The sequence below is a fragment of the Protopterus annectens genome, chromosome 12.part0, assembly GCF_019279795.1.
Source record: "Protopterus annectens isolate FY-2018-M chromosome 12.part0, PAN1.0, whole genome shotgun sequence".
Lineage (NCBI taxonomy): Eukaryota > Metazoa > Chordata > Ceratodontiformes > Protopteridae > Protopterus > Protopterus annectens.
In genome coordinates, this window is record NC_056746.1 from 591,764,992 (window position 1) to 591,788,556 (window position 23,565).

The 23,565-nt window shown below is 40.2% G+C and overlaps 1 protein-coding gene across 3 annotated transcripts in view; it reads left to right on the top strand.

Annotated features, from left to right (window-relative positions):
* RPUSD1 (RNA pseudouridine synthase domain containing 1) overlaps positions 1-23,565 on the top strand; it is a 556,524-nt gene that overhangs the window by 341,525 nt on the left and 191,434 nt on the right. For all 3 annotated transcript variants that reach the window (XM_044089724.1, XM_044089725.1, XM_044089723.1), the window contains exon 5: positions 15,593-15,694. In XM_044089724.1, coding sequence (XP_043945659.1) covers positions 15,593-15,694 — 102 coding nt within the window. The remainder of the gene's footprint in view (positions 1-15,592; positions 15,695-23,565) is intronic.

Sequence of the window (23,565 nt, forward strand, 5' to 3'; positions counted from 1 at the left end):
TATATATATATATATATATATATAAAATGTGTGTATGTCTCTAATATATATATATCTATATATATATCTATATATATATATATATATATATATATATATATATATATGTAACATGGATGCACGGACCTATATAAAGTCAAAACAACAAAATGAATCCAGCACTTCCAATATTTAAGTTTGCGATGGCAGGTTTATTTCACCAAAAAACTGAAGCAGCCTAGCTCCAAAGCAAGGATTCAGCAAACCAGTTTCGCCCACTGGTGTCATCCCAGGAAGTGGCTACAAATAACATTTAAAGTCCTTATTTAAAGACACAGTCAAAATATTTAAAAAAAAGGACTGTCAACAGAATTTATATAAGCAGCACACTAACATCAAATGAAAGCATTAATTGAAACTGATCGTAAAGAAACCCCCAAAAAAGACAAATAATGGATAATAATACTATCAACTATATAGGTAAAAATTATACCATTTAAATTGGTAGAAATATTATTAAAACATAGACGCTAGGTATTCATATGCATAAATATCAACCTACTTCATAACACTAGGCCATAATCCACTTATGTCCAGTGTATCAGCAATGTTCATTCAGTCCTGGTTGATATAATGCTCCTAGGTTAATGATCCACAATCTCTCTTTCTGGGACAAAATTTATATTTTGATGTGATTGACAAGCCGTCTCCTATTACCATATCAGTACCCACAAAAATAAAATGTGCTGTGGTATTTTCAAGCTGATGTTTGTAAATAACCATTCAGCTACCATGGTGAACCTTGCTCTTTTCCCACTTTAGTGCAATCTACTAGTTGGTATATTTAGTTATGTGGGATTTGGGGGGGGGGGCAAAGCTCCCCACTTGGAGGGTTACTTGTTTTGGTGTGTGTCGTTTTTTCCTTGTGGTCGAGTAGTTGTTTACCCTGGTGAATTGCTGCTGTTCCTAGAGTTAGAGGAAGTGAAGATTCGATAAAGTTGAGTCGATTAAATGGGATTCGATTATTTGGCAAGTCGACAATTTGAGATAAATCCATATATATCTATATGGGATATGAGAACTATATCTAATACTCTACCTATATGTTGCACTATTGTGGTTATATTTGCTGAAATACTATATCTGGATGTATCTATGAGTTTAATGCTCTGATTTTAACTACTGGTGGTTTTTTATTGCTTAATGCAATCAACGCCCTTCCCTCCTAAAGGGTCCAGGGTACTGTACTATGCTCGAGTTGTTTGTGTAACTGAATATTTCATTGAATGTATACTGCCTACCTTGCACTGTTCCATCGGGCTTTGCCTGCTGCTTTTCTGCAGTTACTTTTTTAAACTTCCTACCCTTTCACATCTACCTTTATGTGCACCTATCCCTCCTACTTTCTATCTTATCCCTCCACCTCATTCCTGTATCATCAGCATTCACCTAACTCACTGTCTTTCTCTGTCTTTTTACAGTACACCGTCTGGGTGCTCCCCCCCTGCAATTAGGGTATTAAGGAAACCTCCTGCCAATCCCAGAAGACTCCCTGAACTTTTCCTGCCAGCAAGGCTTCATAAGAGAGTTGCTACTGAAAGGACTTCCCCACAAGAGTTTGAATGTATGTAGCCTACAAATAAGTAATTGTGGACTTTGTAATTAATACCCATGTGTGCTAGCTGCTGCCCTTCCGTGTGTGTGTTTCTTTTAACAGCCTACTGCAGATTGCTCGCCTCTCCCCCTCCTGTGGTGCTCCCATCCCCTTGATTACATTAAGTAATTGAGTGATTGCTTATCTCAGCTTTACAGTATCTATTTTGCCACTAGGTGGTGGCATTATCCCATGTAAAAACTAGGTAATACATTTATCTCCAGCCTTTTTTCCCCTGTTTACCAAACCCTGGTTTATTTCTATTAAGTCATATTCCCCAGTCTATAGCTCCTAAGTTTCCACTCCCTCCTTGGAAAATTAACCACAGCTTAAACTCCATTAAAGAATTTTTCCCTTACATATTGGTTAATTTACCTTCTGGATCAGTTGAGACCTTGCAGTTACTGATACTTTTCTCCTGCATTCAGTTCTCTTGCTCTTGCCCGCTCCGTTCGCCCTGCTGGCTCACTCCGCTCCCCTACCCTGCCCCCAAATCTCACCCGCCCCCACTACGCCAACATTTATTCTCCACCCAATATCCCTCCCTCTCACCACCAACCAATCCTCAAACACTTTTCCCCGCTCCTTCCTCCAGCCCACCTGAATCTCACTACCACACCCCCTCCCTCCTAAATCCCATTACCCTCCTCTGTATTACATCTGACAGGCTCCACCTATCATGCTCTGTCTTACTCCAAAAACCTTTTATTTCCACGTCTATCCTCATCCTTCTACTTCCTGTATATCATGCCACCTCCTATACCCATTTCAATCTAGACCCTTCACCTCTTCCTCCCCACCTCCCCCACACAACACACTTCCAAAACATCTCTGCCTCTTTAGTCCCCTCCCACACTATCCTCCTCTTAAAAGTAAAACTTTTCCCAATCTCTACTAAATTCTACAAACCTAAACCTATTCTCTACCAAACACTTCTACCTAAGTACAAACCAAAAAAAACGTATTCCCTTTCTCTCTTTCCTTTGCTTAGCCGGTGACATTCACCCAAATCCAGGACCAAACTTCTCTCCAACAAATCACCCTGGCTCCTACAATAAATCCACTAGTAAATATCTCAAATTCCTCACTATCAACTCCTTCATGCCTGGCTCAATCACAACTCACCTGACATTGTAGCCATCTCTGAAACCTGGCTAAAACCTCATATAAGTGACTTTGAATTCCTTCCCGCCAAATTTCAATCACTTCGATCTAACCGCCTAAGTAGAAAAGGTGGTGGTGTAGCACTAATCTTGTCCAACCAGCTGTCCTTTTCTCTATATCCTAATCCCATCCCTTCTTTCAATAATGTTGAACTTGTAACCGGCTTTCTAAAAATAAACAACCATAAAAGCATCTGCTTCATTTCCCTATATATTCCTCCGGGAAACGATGCCAATAGCCTGGAAGACATCCTCTCCTGGGCCTCCTGAAATGTTAAGCTAGAAACCTACATATTGGGAGATGTAAATATAGACTGGAACAAAATCATTAACACTAATCCCACCATGTCAGTCAATCTATTTAACTGCACTCAACTTACTAACTCCATTACTAGGCCTAACAGAACCAACCCCCCAGGCTCCATACGAGACTGGATCCTAGTATCTCATCCCAATAAAGTCATAAAATATGGTGTCATTCCTGACCCATTAGGAGACCACCTCCCTGCCGTAACCAACCAGGCTGCCCTCACTTCCACACACTCCCACCAGTTCATTCACACTCATAACCTCTCTGACTTTTTTCCTACTACCTTCTCTGATTCCCTTAAGTTTACTAACTGGAACCCCTTAAAAACTCTCCCATTAGACGCAGACGGTGACTTTTTCAATACAGCATTCTTAAATGTCCTTAACTCCCTAGCTCCAATAAGAACAAAAAGAGTAAAAACTAAGATTGCCCCATGGCTTACCAAAGACACCAAAAAGATTATGCTACAAAGAAATAAAATCTGGAAAACATACCTTCAATATAAACAGCCAGAAATCTTACTTAAATATAAACAGCTGAGAAACCTAGCCAATAAAAACAAGCTATCAAAGATAAAAAAATCTTACTACATCAAAATCCAAGTAAATCATGCAAAAAACCCCAAACAGTTTTGGAACACAATTAATTCCCTCCTTAGGCCAGATACTAAAAACAACCTTTGCCCCGACACCAGCAAATCTGACCTTGAAATTGCCTCACTATTCAATAGCTTCTTCACCACTTCTATTGCTAAGCTTACCGAGACCTTTCCCAGCAATAACCCTCCACCCCTCCACACCCAATCTTCCTCTCCCACTTCTCCCCCCCTACTTTCGAACTCAAACCCGTCTCAACTTACCTAATAAAGAAACTACTCTCTAAACTAAAGCCTTGCTCCAATGTCTCCGACAACATTCCCTCCTCCTTCTTAAAAATAGCCTCTGATGGTATTGCTCTTCCTGTCAGCATCCTGCTCAGTAGATCCCTACTTGAATCCTATGTTCCCAAATTATAGCATGCTGTATATATTCTTCCACTTCACAAGGGTGGCAAAAACTGCAACGTGTCCAATTTCCGCCCCATAGCCATCCTCTCCCCAATCTCCAAACTTCTTGAAAAATACATCCACCTTCAGCTCTTGCCATTCCTTACCAAACACCAGTTACTCTTTCCTACCCAACACAGCTTCCACCCAGGACACAGTACCAACATCGCCCATCTCTCCTTCTTACATACTGTCAATTCAGCCTGTGACTCTGGTAAAATAGTATCCTCAGTTCTGCTGGACTTATCTAAAGCTTTCGATACCATCTCCCACAACCACCTACTAAATCATCTGTCTAATTTCAGTCTCTCCCACAAAACACTTTCCTGGTTCTCCAGCTATCTTTCAGACAGGTCCCAGGCTGTAAAATGGGGTCAGGGCACCTCCACCTTCCTTACTACCCCCACTGGAGTACCCCAAGGTTCGATACTTGGTCCAGTACTATTCAATATCTTTATTAGCGACTTTCACAAAGCCATACCTAATACTAATATTGTACAATATGCTGACGATTCTACTTTGATCTGCTGCGCCTCTAATCTAGCAGATCTCCAAATACTAACACAAACAGCCTTTTTCTACTAATGAAAACTGGATGCTCCAAAATCACCTCTCACTAAATGCCAACAAAACTAAAATCCTTCTATTCTGTCCTTCAAAATCCTCCCCTATTGATAAAAACTCACTTCAAATAAGTCATTCCCTCCACCAAACTTCTTGGTGTTACCATTGATGAACACCTAAAATTTAATACTCACATCCAGCTAAATATAAAGAAAACCCACATAAAACTTGGGCTACTTTATAGAAACAACTACTTCCTCTCTCCTGCTACCAGACTAACTCTCGCCACAACCCATCTCCTTCCTTCTCTACTGTATGGCGCCCCTCTGCTTAGTAATTTATCCTCCACACTCTTCCCCCAAACTGGAAGTTTATTATAATAAAATCACCAGATTTGCTACCAAAGCCAAATCCTCCTCTCATCACTGTACCTCCCTTCACTCATTAAATTGGCTTGAACTCCCCAACCAACTGGACTTTCCCCAAATCACCACCGCCCACAGATTCCTATTCCAACCTACTAAGTGCCCTGCACTATCCAATATCCTACAACATGTACCCCCCATAGAACCCTTAGATCTACCCACCAAAACCTAATCACCATCCAAATACCCAAGTGCCCAGCTGGTCAGCTTCTGCTATCTTTCTCCTTAGCTAAAAAATGGAATGCTCTTCCCTCCTCTCTGAGGACCTGTGACAACTTTGAAAACTTTAAAACTCTTCTTCATTCCTACCTTTATTTAAACAGAAAATGCAGCTGTACTCTTCATCCCATACCTCTTGAGCTCTCCTCCTCTTTTACGCCTGGCTAACCTTCTCACCTAGCTAACCTCTCTCACATATGTAGATTATATAAATAGCTAAACTGTACAATCTAGCCACCAGGCTATATGGCCTGTCTTTCTTGCCTAAACAAAACTGTAATTGTAATTGTTTTTTTCTTTTTTTTTTGAATACTAACTGTTGTTTGTAATGCAAAGTTTCTCTGTAATTATTCATGTAACTAAACTATGTATTTTGGAGCTTTTCTCCCCGGGCCACCACTGAAAATGGGCTCCCCGAGCCCAGTGGACTTCCCCGGTCATCAAACTGGAATAAAGATATATATATATATATATATACATATATATATATATATATATATATATATACATATATATATATATATATATATATGTATGTGTGTGTGTGTGTGTGTGTGTGTGTGTGTGTGTGTAACATTCTCTGTAAAAGAAGACCATAAAGGCTGACTGTTCCTCACACTAATGAAATGCATCACCATCTGCTAAGATAAGAAAAATAAAGCTATCTTAAGATCATTTGCAGTACTACCTACATATTCAAACAAACAGTGTAAACAAGGCAGACATTTGTACTGCTGATAAGCACATTACTGGAACTACAACAACTAAAAAGAAAGTGCAAAGGAGAATCAGTCATCCAAAATTGAACACTGGCAAAGCAGACAGTTGTAGCAGAAGGGCATACATGACATAAGTATATCAGACATGACTTTTGAATGTTGTCAACCTAAGCTTCACATGAACTTCAGTAAATCATTATGTGATATGTTTAATGCATGTGCTTCAGCAGCTGCAGTGTACTTCAGAGTTCTGTCTCAGCGCAACACTCTGCAAACAAATGTGTAATTTATGACTAGCGTTAATATAATTCAAATGTTTGTTTGCACCTGCCTATAAAACTGTTTAGATAACAATTGCTTTCCAAACCAAGTCTCTTCTTTTCAAGTTTTATCTTACAGTGGGAGAAGACACTATTTGCAGTCCTAGTATTCCAGCACTTAAGAGCCTGAGTAAATAATAGCAGTCACTTGCCGAATCGAGTCTGTCATTTTCATATTTGTGACTGTTCAGAATTTGCATTTGTTTTATTTAATTTAGTTGAATCTAAAACTGAACCAGTGAGAAATAATTTAGCCAACAGGCAATCTTACATTTTGTCACACTTTTCAGTTTGTATTTTTTTTTCATGAGAAAGCTGATCTTCTGCAGAAAACAGTGGCTATGCACCTGGAACTGGGGGTAGAAAAATAGATTGTCGATACAGTACTTGCTGAATGGACAAGTCTTCCTGCACGTTCAATGCATTTAATTCTAAGGCTCTGAAGCATACCTCTCAACTGTCCAGATTTTTGCCCCATACTTTTGGTCTGTTCCTGATAAAATGTATGATTTTCTGGCATAATCTGAGTAGTGAAGTCACTAAATAATGATATACAGCTGTGTTTCAGACTTCATACCCATCAGAAAAATGCATGCTAAGATAAATCCTGTTGTTCTAGCAACTTTTTAATTTATAAGAGCAGTATTTAAACTCTACTCCTATTTTTGGGCCTTTGTCCCATTATTCTGTCTGGCTTTGTCCAGATCTTTTGCACTAAGATGTTGAGAGGTATGCTCTGAAGCACCTGTTAAAAAAAAAAAAAAAAAAAAAAGATCTGCAAACAAATTCTTGATATTTAAAAGTAATAATGGCAAGACTAACTGCAAAAAATATATATATATATCAATCTTGATCTTAGAAGATCCGTTCGAATGACAGGAATTGCTTTGTGCTCCTTCATGAAAAAAAATTTGTTCAGCAAGTGATCACTGAGCAAGATGCTCTTGCTCTTGCACCAGGGTATTTTATGGAGAAGAGGATAGGGCAAAAGGAAGGAAAGTTTGCATATTGTGACAGAAGGTATGCATAATTGTAAAGAGGGAGTTCCACTGTAAAAACTTTCTAGCTACAGTGCTTGAAAAATGATGGGTGACTTGTTGGAGCTCTGCAAGAGTGTAAGACTCAAGCTTTTAGTAATGTGTCTAGCTCTACCATTAGCAGCACATTCGGGATAACTGAAAATGTGAAGATTAATACATCTGACTGCCTGAATCATTAATTTTAATGGACAGATGGGGAAGAAAATACAGTAGACTCCCTCTTATCCAGTCTTGCTGGGACCGGACCTTTGGCTGGATAAATGAATGGCCGGTTAATCAGAAAAAGCTTTACAATAAGTTATTCTTATCAACCTGCCACTTCAGAACGTCTCGGCTTATCATTTTACTCTTGACATGTTAAAATATTGAAACAAAAATTAACTTGCAAGTTAATTTTTGTTTCCGTATTTTAACATTTTGAGAATAAAACAATAAACAGAGACATTCCGAAGTGCACAGAGGAGGCGGAAGTGTTGTTCTTCTCTGTCTGTTGTTATGGCCGGTTAAAGCGGAGTCCGGTTAAAGCAAGACTGGATAAGAGGGAGTCTGTTGCATATTAGAAAGCAATAGACCTTCAGATTATGCCGTAGTTGTCCTTTAAACTGTTTAATCTAAATTTTAGCTACTGGTTTCAATCCTGATGAGTTGAGTACTGCGGTGTTGATGCCCTAACTTAGGAGTGGCCTTTCGACAGGCATAGGTAATTACAGACCTATCAGTCTAAGAAAATCACAAAACAGGCTGTTCCTCTACCCCACAAAGCCACCATGAGACGGAACAGGCAAAAATCTTGGCCCTTTCATCTCGTGGTGGCTTTGTGGGATAGAGAAGACCTATCAGTCTAACAAGCTTAAACTGCAGAGCCATGCTATGTATTATAACTGACCTTCTATATGTTACAGTATCAAGAATATTATTTGACTTGACCCCCGTATCATTTGGCTTTGAGAACAGTTTACTGAATCTTGTAAACTTCTTTAAAAAGGTTACAGAGGATGTAGATTGTGCCCATGCAGTACATACAGTATACCTTCACCTGGCCAAGGCCTTTGGCGTCATCCCCCATGCTGGCATTATACAGAAGCTAAATGCTTTAAAAGTCATCCTTTATGTGGTAAGATGGATAACAAACTGGCTGAAAGACAGAATCCATACCATGCAAGTTGCAGATGCCTCATCAGAAAATACCAGTGGTTTTCCTCAAGCTTCAGTGCTGGGGACCTCTCCTTCCTGGCCTTTACTTCTCAAATCTCTGTGCAGAGAGTTGAGACCTCTAGGTAAGAAAGCATATTGGTGATGGTAAACGGGCTGTTACATCACCCACTGACACCCAAACCCTCCAGAATTATTTCTCCTACGTAAACCCTTGTACTAAAAGTGGGCTCAAACTGAATGCTAAAAATGCTGTCAGTTTGTATTGCAGTTCCTCTTTGTATTATATTAACTGACTTTTAATTTGTTTGTAAACTGGCTAAAATGCCTATAACTATTAAATCATTGTCATTTAACTTGTGTTTATTCTTGACTGATGTTTTCATATTCTCTCCAATTTGGTATAGTTACTTAAGGCATCATGTTTTTGTATTATTAAAGACTGTGAAATTATTGTTGTTAAAATGTTTTGTAATACTATGGAGTTTTTTTTCTCAGGAAGGGAGTGGGTGTTGGTTTTGCTAATGCTGAACTGATTTGTATTTACAGTGGAAACATTACCACTCCCATTTCAACTGCTGTTTAAGTAATTGTTCTTAAATATATTAACCATTAAGTCTTATGGATTACTCGTCTGTGCTTATTAATAAAGAAACAACGAATTCAACATATCCTGCATTGGATTTTTTACTTGATTTACTAGTTTAATAGATTTATTCAAGCAGACGGCTTTATTTACTTTATTTATTTATTTATTCATTCATTCATAACAGTTTATACCAATACTAGGTTCATATTGTTTCAAATCTGGGGATTATTTTTCTATAGTTATTCCACTGAGAAAACCTGGTTGAAAGTTTCATACAGTGGTTGTTTTTTTTTTGGACTGTGTGTGACATTTGGCTTATTGAAACTTTGAGGGACTTTGAAGATTTTGTCTTCTAGGAGTTTAACTTTCAGAATTTTAAATTGTCAAGCCTGAGCAGACAAGTGCTCCGGATTGTGTGTAATGTTCAGCATTTCAGTTGGATTTAACCCATTGTTCCGCTGTTCCTCACTGAACAGAAGTGTCTCTGCTTTGTGATTTTTGATTGGCTTGTATACTGCAAGTACAGCCAGTTGGCATCAAGGTATATGAGCCAATCAAGTAACTGCTCCTGAGGCAAAGGGAGCCAATGAGGATACACAGAATACAGCCAATTGTGTGCTGTGAGTGTTTTTTGTGCCACTGCAGTACCTTATAAAAGGCTATTGTAGGGCACAACAGTATTACATTCAGAGTTATGGGTAAACATTAATCTGTTGTCTGGTATCCTGAACATCCCAACTAATTTACAAAACTCTAGCATAACCAAAATGAAACAGTGCTACAATAAAATTGCAAAGTTTACCACAAACTCCAAATATCGTACACACCACTGTAAAAAAATCTAAAGAAACTAAACTGGCTAGAACTCCCCATCCAATTTGCCCATCTCACAACCTAATTTTCAAGTCCACTGCCTGCCCCACCTTAGCCAATCTTGTCAAACACTATACTCCAAATAGATCCCTCTGTTCAGAGGATAAAAACCTGCTGGCTGCTTTGAAATACTCAAAATGTCCTGGACACGGTCTGTACTCATACTCTATCTCTAAATTATGGAAGTATTTACCCCTAGCTCCAAGATCTATCCCAGCCCTAAAACCCTTCAGTGCCTCTTTAAAAGAATATCTTAAAAACACTTTGCTCTGCTCCTGTACAACTACATGTTAACCTCAACACTACCTCCTGTATTATATCCGCTTTTCTTTTTTTTTTTCCTTTTTCTTCTTTTTTCTCTCAGGACCATCTTGAAATCTGCATAAACAAGTTCAATAACAATGAGCATGATTAGTACATTATTGTACTGTGTGAAGAAAAATGTTTGTGTAATTCCATATGTCTCTGTTTCCAGTGCCATGAAAATGTATTATTATGCTTTTAATTGTCGGTATTAGTGCTGTACATTATTTGATACATTTTGTTTTGTCCCTTTGTAATGTTTCTTGGTAAACGTATGTACTTGGAGCTTTTCTCCCTGGGACTCTACTGAAAGCTGGTTTGGTTTGACCCAGTCGGACTTTCCTGGTAAACAAATGTCAAATAAATAAAGTACCATGTTATGTAGCATGGCATAGACTGCAAATGTCTCAAAAACGTACTGCAGTAGACCACCACCACATGTATCCAAACAGCAAGAGTAGGCCCGCAGCAATCTGAAAACAAATTCCGTGAAGTTACATGTCGGCAACAGTGTAGTGTTATGTACCATCTTACTCTCATGTTTTGGGGGCTGTGAATGAGGAGTCATGAGCCACATTTCCATGATGTATCCAATATTACATGCAATGCACAACAGGTTGGTATCATTATGAATAGTCTGCTGTCTGCATTCATGGGACCAAACTTTCAGGGACTCTGAGTGGGAATATGTGCACCTACCATCTAGATCACCATTTGGGAAATCACCCTGAATGAACCAATGGTGGAATAAATTGCACATTTGCCATTTGTGGGAATCATGGGAACTGTCTGTGTGCTGTACATATGTATTATATATAAAACCTTGTGTACTGCACACCACAGGGTAATTGATGGAATGGTGACCCTTGTGTTTTTATACTGTACACCTTGACAGCACATAGGACACTGATAGCAATATGGTGCAGTCAGTAACCCCCAGATCCTCCGGGAAATGGGCTGAGTTATAGAATGCTTAAATAGTGGTGATGCTGTCTTCTGCTGCCTGTGGAAACAAAATATGCTCCTCCACATGCTGCAGCATAAGATCAAGGAACTGGTGTAGTATTCAGGCTGACATGCGCAAAACTCCTAACATGTACCTTGCTGGATTCTGAAGGGTACCTGTAGGAAGGATGTTTAATGCTATGCAAACCTTTGTTCCTACTGGGAGAGGCAGTACTTGCATTCCTCATGATTCCTTGTTTGGACAACATGTGTACTGACCCCTTTTATGGTGACTCTGTCCACACTGTAGCAGTCAGCAGTGTCCCAGTTGTGGAGGTGATGTTATTTCAGCAACTGGCAGACCCTTCTGCAACATGAAGGGCAGTGACTTACAGCACTGCAGACACTGCCTTCCAAGGCAGTTACTAACATGCTGTCCAGCTACTTTTGATGCTGCATCTAGTATCTTCGCTTGGGCAGTACTCCTCTGCACTGAAAAATGCTGGTGTATAGCTGATCACTGTGGCTGTTAGTGTTAACTTTGTAAGTTTATTAATTTTGCTAAGAAGTGTGATTTCATCATTAGCATATTTGATGGCTGTTATCATGTTGGCATTTATTTTCTTGCTATTATATAGTCATTAACATGTGAAGCATGCTATTACTTTAGTAATGCTGCTGTGCTAGGTATCACTGAATTGCTCCGCGAATCCCTGATGTTCTCCGTGTTTCACTGTTGCAGTCATTACATTTGGGTAATCCTGCTGGCAGATTGCCCTCAGCCGGCCTGAATTCCAAAGTCTTGGGTCCTGCGTGCTTGAGGACCAGATGATGATGAGTCCACAAACCCAAGGACCATGCAGGTGGTGACCAAAATACACCCATATGCACACACTCATACGCACTTAACCAGTTACATTCACACACACACACACATACATACATACATACATACATACACACTCACTCACTCATGTGGACATATAACAGGCACATTTACACATATGCGCACACACTTGGAGTTGTGTATGTTTCATTTATCAAGTGATAGAGGGGTGAATAGTTTGGTATCTAAACAACAGCAGTACAAGATATCGTTGGACAGCTGGTCACATTCTGCTGCTGCTTCCTTTTTTTTTTCATATTGCTACTTCTTGGTGCCCAAAACACACCAATAGCAAGAAGTGTTGAGAATCTAAGCACTTGTTATTTGTCTCTTTTGTGTTTGAGAAAGCTTCTCTCTCATTGGTTCCACAGTCAAGCCAGTAAGAAAGAGGAACTGCTAAAGGCAATGGGACCCTCAAAGACAAGCAGTTATCAATGTGGTCTGTATTCCAAAGCAACTAGACTTTTTTAATTTTTTTTTAAATAGAGAATCTGGCCAAAGTGAGTGTGCAGGTGGGCTACATCTTGCTAGTAGAAGTCTGAGACCTCTGCAATAAACTTTTCAGATGAGCTGTGTACTCTTAACAGGACTTTTTTTTTCCCCTTGACATACCTTTGTGCACCTTCAGTATACTTCAGTGCCTTCCTCCATTGAGTTGCTTAGAATGTTTTATGTGTTTCATTTTCTTGTGGTGTTTCCTTAAATGTTTTGTTATAAATATGCAAAAAATATAGTAGAAGATGCTCCATGCTTTGTTAGTTGCACTCATACTCATGACAACTCTGCATCTGCCTGTCTGTTTTCCTGTAGCAACCTTTCCTTCATATGTCCCAGTACCCTTTGAACCCATCTGTTGCTCAGCAGTCCATCATGCTGTGTGCTAGTCCATTTCCAGTACTGCAGACGTCTCCATTAACCAGTGTTTTCTTAAGACTGCTCTTGAACGGTGCTACTTCGTGCTGCTGCTGCATACCTCTGTTAGTTACATCTGCACCCCCTTCTACTTGATTGTAATGAAGCATTGAACCTTTAACATTACTCTTGCTTACGCTTCTCTATTCTGAGTCAGTCATTGTGTTTCCTTGCCTCTGTTCCTTACATAGTTTTCATTACCCTAATTTGCTTGCTAGCATTAATATTAGTCTCCATTTTATTGCACAACCACCAGGGGTGGACACAGTATTCCACTGAGAATGTCTTCACCATCTTTCAAGTGTCTTTCAAGTATAGGTCTGTCAGTACTATTCCTGCATCCTGATGGCTTTTGCCACTGATACATCACATTGCTGTGTGGGATTCAGCTATGGGTTATTTTAAGCTCCAGAGCCTTTTTGTTCTTTTTTATCCTTAGAGCAATCTTTGTTTCACTTTAATAGACTCAGGTCTCCTTGTTGCTACATTTCTTGGTGTCAGTTTTAAGTTTCTTGTAGTCATATAACATATATTGTTTTGATCCCTTACCTATGACTGAAAATCTTCTGTATTCATTTTGCTGTCTGTTGGGCTGTGAGGGTTTGAAAGTACTGTACAGTCTTTAGCTGTGGTGTCTCCTTAATTGTTATGAACATGGGACACTAGTAATGATAATCCTTAACAAGAGGTTGCTTCTTCTGTTTTTTTTCTAGGTTGTGTTCTCTATTATTGAATGAAGAAATTCTAGGAATGAATGCTCATACTCCCCTTCAGAGTTCAATCTCTCCTATGAGAGAGAACTGAAAAAGAGTTGGGGGTTGCCCCCTCTGATGTATGACTACATGGATTCTGTAGGTTCTGGCCAGATTACATTGTCCCTTGAAGCTGTCTGGAAGAAATTTTCCAGGCTCTTGGAACTTGAGTGTGTGATACCTGCTGTAGGAGCCTATTGTTGAGTTTGTCAGTTACTGCTGTGACATTTTTCATATGGTTTCTTGAAGAACTTTCTTCCCTAAGTATTGAGCTTAGATGGTGGCTGTATGCTTTCCTGCTGTTTATGTACTGAAATACTACTTATTGTGAGAGGATTGTATTAAGCTTTTTTATTTTAGCAAACCACAGCAGCAAGTGCCTGGTGATGCAGAGTACAGTGAGCCTTTGAATGAGCTTATTTTCACAGGTAGGTTACTTGTTGGCTAATAAAGTAGCCAAATTATTTCCACCTATGTGTTCTTGAGTAATGTACCCATTCTCAGTTATGTATCTTTTCTCATACTTCACTTTCATCTTATTTGGATTTTTTATGTTGGTTTTCCCCTTTTTTAAATTTAGACTCATTTCATTCCAGATGCTAAATAGTCACAAGGTAAATGTTGTAGAATGAATTTTAAGCATTTTCTTTGTACTTTCTTTGTTCCCATTGCCTCCATCTGTATTGTTAGAGATAAAAACAGGATGGCGCACACTGCTGGATTTCATGTAGTACATTTGTTATTCTGTGCTTTTAGCAGTACAAGCTTCCATTTTATGACATTTAGAATCCACAATTATTTTCAGTTGCCATAGTCATTGTATAATATCCATTATAATCAGGCTGTTTGTGCATACACGTTTATTCATTGCTAAACAGGAAGAACAAATGATTATAGCTGCAGGGTAACATAATTGTTGAGACACTGTTTATTAAGTCCCATGTATAGAGACTGAAAGGCTGGGGAAAAAATAAAACAGAATTAGACATACTAAGTTCAAGACAGCCATTTCTCAGAGTATTCCCTTTTCTGTGAGGTGAGGCACTCTCAGAATTGGTATATATATAAGTTTGGGAATGTGGGGGGGGGGGGGGGGTTGCTCCCTACATTGGGAGGTGCAGGGGGCTTCCCCCACCCTACCAAAAAAAAAACAAGTTTAAAGGAGAAGAGCGATGTCTGATGTTTCGATAGTCACTCTTCTTCAGCATTCTCAGGGTGTGTGTGTGTGTGTGTGTGTGTGTGTGTGTGTGTGTGTGTGTGTGTGTGTGTGTGCGTGTGCGTGTGCGTGTGCGTGTGTGTGTGTGTGTGTGTGTGTGTGTGCGTGCGTGTTTTGCACTCAGAGTTACAGCTACTCAAAGTTCATTAGTGATTTCAATTGCAGTAAATGTTTGCACTTACAATTAAGTTTTCCCAGGGTGATCATGAAGCATGATAAATGGATTACAATATGTACTTTGTGAATGTTCAACATTATAATGGTGTTGATGCATAATGAAGTGATACAGCAGACATTTCCATTGTGATAGCTAAAAGGCTTCTGAATACCTGTAGCTTAACATTTTGTGAGCATTGAGGTGTTCAGATTAATAAATGATGGAGCAAAACACCTGCTGATTCAGGCATCCAAAACAGTCAGATTTAAAACGCTATTGTAGATGATTTAAATATATTAAAATGTTATAGCAAAACCCTGGTCTGGGCACCATGGTATTAACTCATTTTATTGATTTTTTTTTCCGTAGGTTGTGAGAATCTCAAGCCTTGTAAAACTGAGTTGACAGTTCTTGAATATGGAACATATGACAATGACCCAGTTACAAAAGTACTTTTACAGCCTTTAACAGGTAACCTTTTTTTTCCGTATTGCAAGTGGTTCGTAATGAATGGGTTTTGCCTTGTACTAAATGTTTTGTCAGTTTTAAACACTGTTAGTTAAATGATGTTTGAATTGCCACTGGTTAGAGTACCCATTTCAGCAACACGTGACCACTTATCTTTGGGGTCTGAAAGTGCATAAAACTTTGGCAGAGATTTGCTGTAGATTAAAGACATGTACAGCACTCAGTTGTAGTCTCTGGAAATGGCAGCAGGCGAGGAATCTAGAGTGCATCTTTTGACATTATTTCAGTTCTAGCCATGTTGTTAAAAATGCAGTGTGAGCTTCTGCATGCGTTTCATACCAGATTTTCAGAATTTCCTTACTAGCAGTTTGCCTCAAAAAAATGGAAGCATAAGTCTAACTCTTGGGTAATGGTGACTTATTGTACCAGTTAATCTTTTGACATAAAAATCATACTTCAAGGGAAGAGTTAGTAACAGTAATGACAGTTCAATTTTCAGTGAGCTCTGTTGAAGAAATGATTGTAATTGAACTCACACTTTATCAACAGTATGTATCTGAAATTATCATTAACATCATATTACAATCGTATACTTGTTAAGTATACATATTCACTTTTTTCATGAACTGTTTAGTATTTCAAACTCTAAAAGTTTTGGCCAATAAAATTGTATGCAGTTTACTACTCTCTTTTTTTGTACCATTTTCAGCTAACCAAAACATTCCTCTTTCTTCCCCATGACTCTGGTCCCTATTGTGAAACTAATAGTCCAAGACTTGTGTGTCTTATTATTTTCCCCATCTAGCAAGGCTCCTTTCAATTTGTTTATTTTATGATAACTAGCACGTCTTCCAAGACCAGTCTATACCTTAATTTCTACTCCTAGTTATCACTGTTTTGTCTGCTAACATAAGTGAAGTTAACAAGGCCTTCTTTTATCCTGACATTCTAATTCTCATACTCAAACTTAGCAGCATCATTTCTCTGGTGATTTTTAGTTGTTTTGTTGAAGAAATGGTGAAAGAAAATAATTGGTTAAAATTACCTTTGTAAGATTCAAAATGTTATAAAAGAGAATATCTACTGTGACACAGAGCTTTAATAAGGAAAGACTATAGTTATTGTCAACCAAAGTTGACAAATGTTAGAAACAGTTGATCCATTTTGTCTGCCATTTATTTAATTTATTAGATAAGTTGCATATTCCCCTTGTGTAATAATTTGCTGATTTTTTTCCCATTTATTTTATGAATGCTGTCTGAGTATGGTGAGGCAGAGATCATGTAACATACTGACTGATGAATTTCTGTCTCCTCCATTTAGTAAAAGGATGTTATTTAGAGATGTGTAGCTCAAAGGTCTCACTTCATAATCTCAAATTCCTGAAAACTCGAACTTCATATGGTGGAGACCACATGATCGAGTTTTCAGAAACTCGAAATTCCGAAGTGAAATAAAAAAAAATACTCAAACACATCGTTTCTGCAAGGGGGCAAGGCCCCCTGCACCCCACACCCCCCATACTTATATATACTAACTCAGAGATCGCGCTACAGTGGGGAAAAGGAAAATCTCCCATTCCGCTCTGTATGCAGAATCACAGAATGGGAGATTTCCAGTTTCCTCGCTACAGTGCAATCATGGAGATGGCATATTTAAAGGAAAACTCCACCCTAGAACTAAAAAAATATGTTTTTTTAGTCTGTCTTTGTTTCCAGACCTATTTTAATACCTCAAAATCAGTCTAAGTGCTTTATTTGTATTTTTAGCATGTTTACCACAACATGGCTACCGATGGGGCTTGATATAGCAATGTGATCTTCTGCTTCAACCCTTTCTGTTTACCATAAAGCATCTCAAGTCTTCTTTCTATGACTCATGCCAGACATAAGGACGTCACTGTGAATTCCCATGCCATTGACATATCGTGGGAAATGTGTGACTCACTGTCAGTTTGTATTCCTTCTGCAAGAGGGCTGCTACTTTTCTTTTGCTAATCATCCTCATTTATGTTTTGCTCAGAGCTTCTTTTACACTATACTTTGAAGTTATCTAGCTGCAGTCACACAAGTGGCTACATCAAGGTGACCATTTTGTTACCGGACCTAAACTGGGACACTTGAGGGTCACCCCTGGAAGCCAGGTCTGCAATTCCATTCTCCCAGTCCCCATGAGAGTGGAGACAGGGCAGCCATGTCATCTCGCACCGGGGCAGGCATGTTGACCTCCCATCCTTCAACAGGCACTGTGGGGATGCCCACTCTGTGAATAGCACCACCCAGGAGGCAAGAGGCCACATGCCAGGAGGCTTGAAGTGACACACATTTGTTGACACCTGGCACCGTGGGGGTGAGAGATTGAGGTGTGCTACAAAAAGTGCAGAGATGGGGACACAGGGCCATCTCCCCTGCAAGTTTGAAAGCCCTAGGTGCAAGGCAAAGTGGAAAACTGGTGTCACGGAAGTCTGGATGAGGGACTGTCTGAGGCTTCATTGCCCAGCAGAGTTCCATGAGGCTGGGAAAATCCCCTGAGAGGCTCCAAGACCACACATGACACTGCATGATTTGGCAGCAGTTAGGAAATATGTAACCCTGGAAAAGCACTCTCTCTCTTGGGTAGAAGTGGAACCTCAGAGGGGGTCAGTCTCGATGGAAGTCTGGAAGGGAGAAAGAGGTGGAAAGTGACTGGTACAGGACAGCTCTTGCCTGGGTGAGGGGGTAAGGACCATGCCCCCACTCGGAAGTCTGGAAGGGGGAGAGAAGCAGATAGTGGCAGGGCTGGGCGAGCTCCTGCCTGGGTGAGGGGGTCGGGCAGAGCTCCCCACAATGGAAGTCCTTAACGGAACACTATGATGGACAGCAGTGTGGCCTGGAGAGCTTCTGCCTGGGTGAGTGGGATCAGGCACAGCCCCCCCCATCATGGAAGTCCTTAAGGTGGCAACTGACAGACAGTGGGGGGCCTGGAGAACTCATGCGTGGGTGAGTGGGGTCAGGCAGAGCTCCCTATGATGGAAGTCCTTCAGGATGTGTCCGGATGGATGGCAGAGGGGCTTGGAGAGCTCCTGCTGGGGTGAAGCCATCCAACCTCACCCCATAACCGACAGCATCCTTGAAAAATCTCAAAGTCCCCAGTGCTGCTCTGGATGGGAAAGCAGGGGGACTCTGAAGCCTTCATGAGAGGAGATCTGCCCCTCAGTGGCCAAGGGGAGTTCCAGAGGAACGGACATGATCAGAGGGAAGCTCCCTGGCCTGAGAGGGTCCAAGGGCGTGAGCAATCTGGCATGATTTGGCAGCCTGCAGGAGACATGCAGGCGGCAGAGTCCCCTGACATGGGGGGGTGGGCTCGCGGCTGAGGAAGGTCTCTTGGCCAGGTCGAAGGGGAGGACTGTAGGGTTTGGGCCTGACAGAACTCTATACGGGAGCACCAGATAGTTGGGCATAGGGCCTGGAGAGCTCCTGCTTGGATGAGTGGGGTCAAGCAGAACCCCCCCCCAATGATAGAAGTCCTTGAGGGAGTGAATGACTGATGGCAGCAGGGCCTGGAAGGCTCCTGCCACGGTGAAGGCATCCGACCTTACCCCATACCCAGTGGCATCCCTGAAAAATCGCAAAGTCCCCAGAGCTGCTTAGGATGAGAAAGTAGGGGGCTGGCCACCCTGTGAAGCCAAGTCACCATTCAGACTGAGCGGTCTAAACTGGGACATTTTTGTGTCCTAAAGACAATGTTTGGGATGCTGGGGCAGAGACTTCCAAACGGATGCTGGGGCAGAGACTTCCAAACTGGGACTGTCCTGGAAAAACTGGGACTGTTGGTCACCTTGAGCTAAATTAGTGGCCTTTGTTGTAGGTGTTCTTTTGTAGTCCAACATGAATTGACAGTCTCCCCAACACTACTGCAAAGGTGTTAAAACTGTCACTGCAGCAGTCAGCTCAGAATTGAAAGGAAGGGACGTCCAGCCTAAATTTCTTCCCCTCTGCCTGCAGTAAGAGTTATGTATTTATTTAATCATTTTGCCAGCAGTAAAAGAAATATTTATATAAACACTTTCAATTTAATTTTTGCAAGCAAGTTTCAGAAAATTCTTGATTATTTCAGTGTGTTTTATTACTAGTAAATTTTGATTAAACCCTATTTCTGTATACAAGCCATTATTACGTTAACTTATTTTTGCGTGCCCATTTTTTTTTTGAGGTACAGTTGTCTTGTGACATGCTGTTTGGTAATTTCCTGGCATTCTACTCATCTCCACATTTGTAAAATTACAGCAAAACAGTAATGTGCAAACCTGACTTCATGATACTGGCTCAGTAAAAGAATGTACTGACATTTCACTGTAGTCTACAGTCCATGTAGTGAAACATTTTTTTGGGGGGCTGGGTGGTCCCTTACTGAATATTTTAGGGAATAAAGTATCACTTGCATTATGCATATCCACACTACTTTGTGTGGAATAGTCAGAGACTCAGATGTGCAAGTATTCAGGATGTGCAACATACTAGCTTTGGCAGGGAAAATGTTTTCTAAAGGAGAAAGGGGTTAGCTTGTTTTTTCAGTTTTAAAAAAATTAGCAAAATGTAGAATCAGTGCATGACTGTTTTTGTTTGACTGAGTTGTTTTTTAAGGCATGCAAAGTAATAGTGGGAGGACCCCACAGTAAATGAGAATAGTAAATGTATGTGCACATACAGTAAAGGAAAAATTAACACAAGGAAGTGACTTGTGTCGAGGGCGGTACCCTCATGATTGAAAGGTATGAGAGATGTTTTATTCTGTCAATGTATGAATGTATGAGAGAAAGCAAAAGAGAAAAAAATAAGTTAAAAGTTATAGATAAAGTTAAAACAAGTTCATGAGCCCATCGCATGATTGGGACGTACCCTGTACAACAAGTTAATGTGCCCACACCATGATTGGAATGTACCCTATACAACAAGTTAATGTGCCCACACCATGATTGGGACGTACCCTATACAACAAGTTCTTGAGCCCACACCATGATTGGTGCGTACCCTATACAACAAGTTCATGTGCCCACAGCATGATTGGGACGTACCAATCAAGTACAGCAAGTGCTCTTACACTGGTAAGCTTTAAGACTTTGAGTCTTAATAAAGTGCTCCAAATCACTGTACATAGTTTCAGGAAAAATGTAGAAGGGTTACTGAGGATAAGCGGTTAACTTTACAAATCAGGCAGCTGAAAAACTCAGAGAGGCAGAAGCAGAGGGAGAGGTAGAGAAATTGCTAGAGCATTTAGCAAAAGTGCTAGCCGAGGGGAACAAGGTGCAGTTTGGTTGCCAACCATGAGCTGGCAGTGACCCTCCGGCTTCATCTAACACATTTTGCTTCAGTTGTGGAGAAGCAGCACATTGGAGTTGGGGAATACCCACACAGGCAAATGCAGAGAGTCCAAGATACTTGTACTGAATGGCAACCAGAAATTAAAATAATGCAGTTTTTCCAAGACCACTGCCTCAGCTTGGAGGGAGTCAAGAAGCTCCATACTGACTAGGTCAAGCAAATAACACAGAAGCAAATTTTAACCCTCTGCTGCCAGTAGATCAAAATGAACCCTACGTTAAGATCAAAGTAAATTGAAAGAAAAGTACCTTTTCTGGTGAACACTGGAGGCACTAGGCCAGTGTTAAAAATTACTTCAGATAGTCAGATACAAGTATCAGAGCATAAAGTAAAGGCAGTCGGAGTCACAAATATTACAGTTCCGTATTCTGTTTTGGAACCCATCCCCATTTCTTTTGATCTGATCGAAGAAAAGCATTCTTTTCTCTTCAGCACAACTGCACCAGTAAATCTGCCAGGAAGAGATTTATTATGCAAGCTGGGTTCTACTTTTTACTGTTCCCCAGAAGTGCTGTTTGAAAATGTTCTGACAGAATCAGATGGGGACGTTTTGGCAGTTTTAGCCGAAGGTGAGGAACACCCTGTTGGAAGCATACACAGATGGAGAGCTACTTCAGCAGGTACCTGCCAACTTGTAGGCAAAGCATGCAAATGAACTAGGTATACTGAAATCAGCAAAACCAGTAAAAATAAAATTAGACCCATCAAAACCTCTAGAGTGCCACAATATCCACTAAAGCCCGAAGCAAAGCAGGTAATCAAACCTGTAATTCAGTCTCTGATACAGCAGGGAATAATAATATCAGGTAAAAGCCCTTAGAACACTCCTATTTTTTTCCAGTTAAAAAAGCAGGAAAGGATACTTATAAATTATGTACAAGACTTAACACCTGTAAATAAAGAGTATTGCCTACTTTTCCTGTTGATCCAAATCCACCACCAATACTGCGTTGCATACCACCAACAGCTAGTTAGTATTGTGGCATACATTTATGTTCTACATTCTTTTCTGTACCTGTTCAATTGGACAGTCACTTTCTGTTTGCTTTTAATTATCAGGGACAGCAATATACCTCTACAAGGTTGCCACAAGGATATACTGAATATCCTTCATTATTTTCTCAAAGTCAGTCAGAGTGTGTTAGTACAATACATAGATGGTTTACTAATAGCATCAAATTTCTTTCAGCAATGTCAGCAGGATACCTTGCATTATCAGAGTATCTTTGCAGAAAAGGGACACAGTGTCTAGAGACAAACTACAATTGTGGTCACCTCAGGTACATTATCCTGGTCATTTAATATCACAGGGTAGCAGGCTAGTGTTACCATCTCGTATTCATGCAGTATCTAAGGCCCCACATCCAACTACTCAGCAACAGCTTGGGTCTTTCCTATTTAGGACAGGATACTGCAGACAGTGAATTCCTAACTACGCAGAAATTTCAAAACCTTTGACAAATCTTTTAAAGCAGCATACACCACAGACTCTCCTTTGCAATAGTGAAGAGGAAAATTAATTTCATAATTTTAAACAAACTTTAGCTACTGCCCCATCTTTAGGGTTATCAGACTGTGATAAAACTTTTATTTTATTCTGTCATGAAAGAAATGGATTTGCTCAATGAGTAATTACACAAAAACATGGGGACAGCTATTGTCCATTAGCTTATTACTGCATGGAACTTGATTCTGTTGCAAAAGGTTTTCCACCCAGTTTAAGGGCAGTTGCTGCTGCTGCCATTCTAGTTAATCATGCACAATCGCTGTTGCTTGGGCATGATCTCACAGTAGCTGTCCCTCATTCTTTATCATAACCTTTGCTTAAAATGAAAACTCATCCACTATTGACTGCACATCTAAATCGATTTGAACTTGCACTTCTTTCTGATTCATCTATTTCTATGATCCACTGTTCTGTTCTAAATCCTGAATCTCTGTTGCCTAGTGCTGATGATGGTGAAGCACATGATTGTGTGTGTGTAACTATTTGCTTTCTCGTAGGAAGGACTTCAAGGATACTCCTATATGCAATGCTGATCTGAACTTGTTCATGGATGGCTCATGTGGAAGAAATCAGAGAGACCAATTGAGATACTTCCAGTACAACTAACACTGGGTAAGATGGCAATCTAGGACCCTAGACTCTCACTTCACGATGTTCTTCGTTCCCCATTGCTGCAGTCCTTACTATTGGGTAGTCCGCTGTCCAGTCGGCCCGAATACCAGAGTATATGGCTGACGTCGGTCAGGGCGCATTAGACTGACGTCAGTACGTCAGGGTACTAATGCGCATGACCGACGTCATATCCTCAGTCTTTTTTGCCGCATGGTCCGATGCAGAAGCAGTTTTGCGAGTGCAGGTTGGCGTTCTGAAATATTTCCGAAACCGGAGTTTCAGACCGAATCAGAGTTGGCTAAGTACCCGTTGGGAACATTTTGGTTTTTTCTTGCCTCAGTATTTACCGGATGTCAGAAAAAGTGAATAACTGTATTTCTTGTGGGAAACAGATA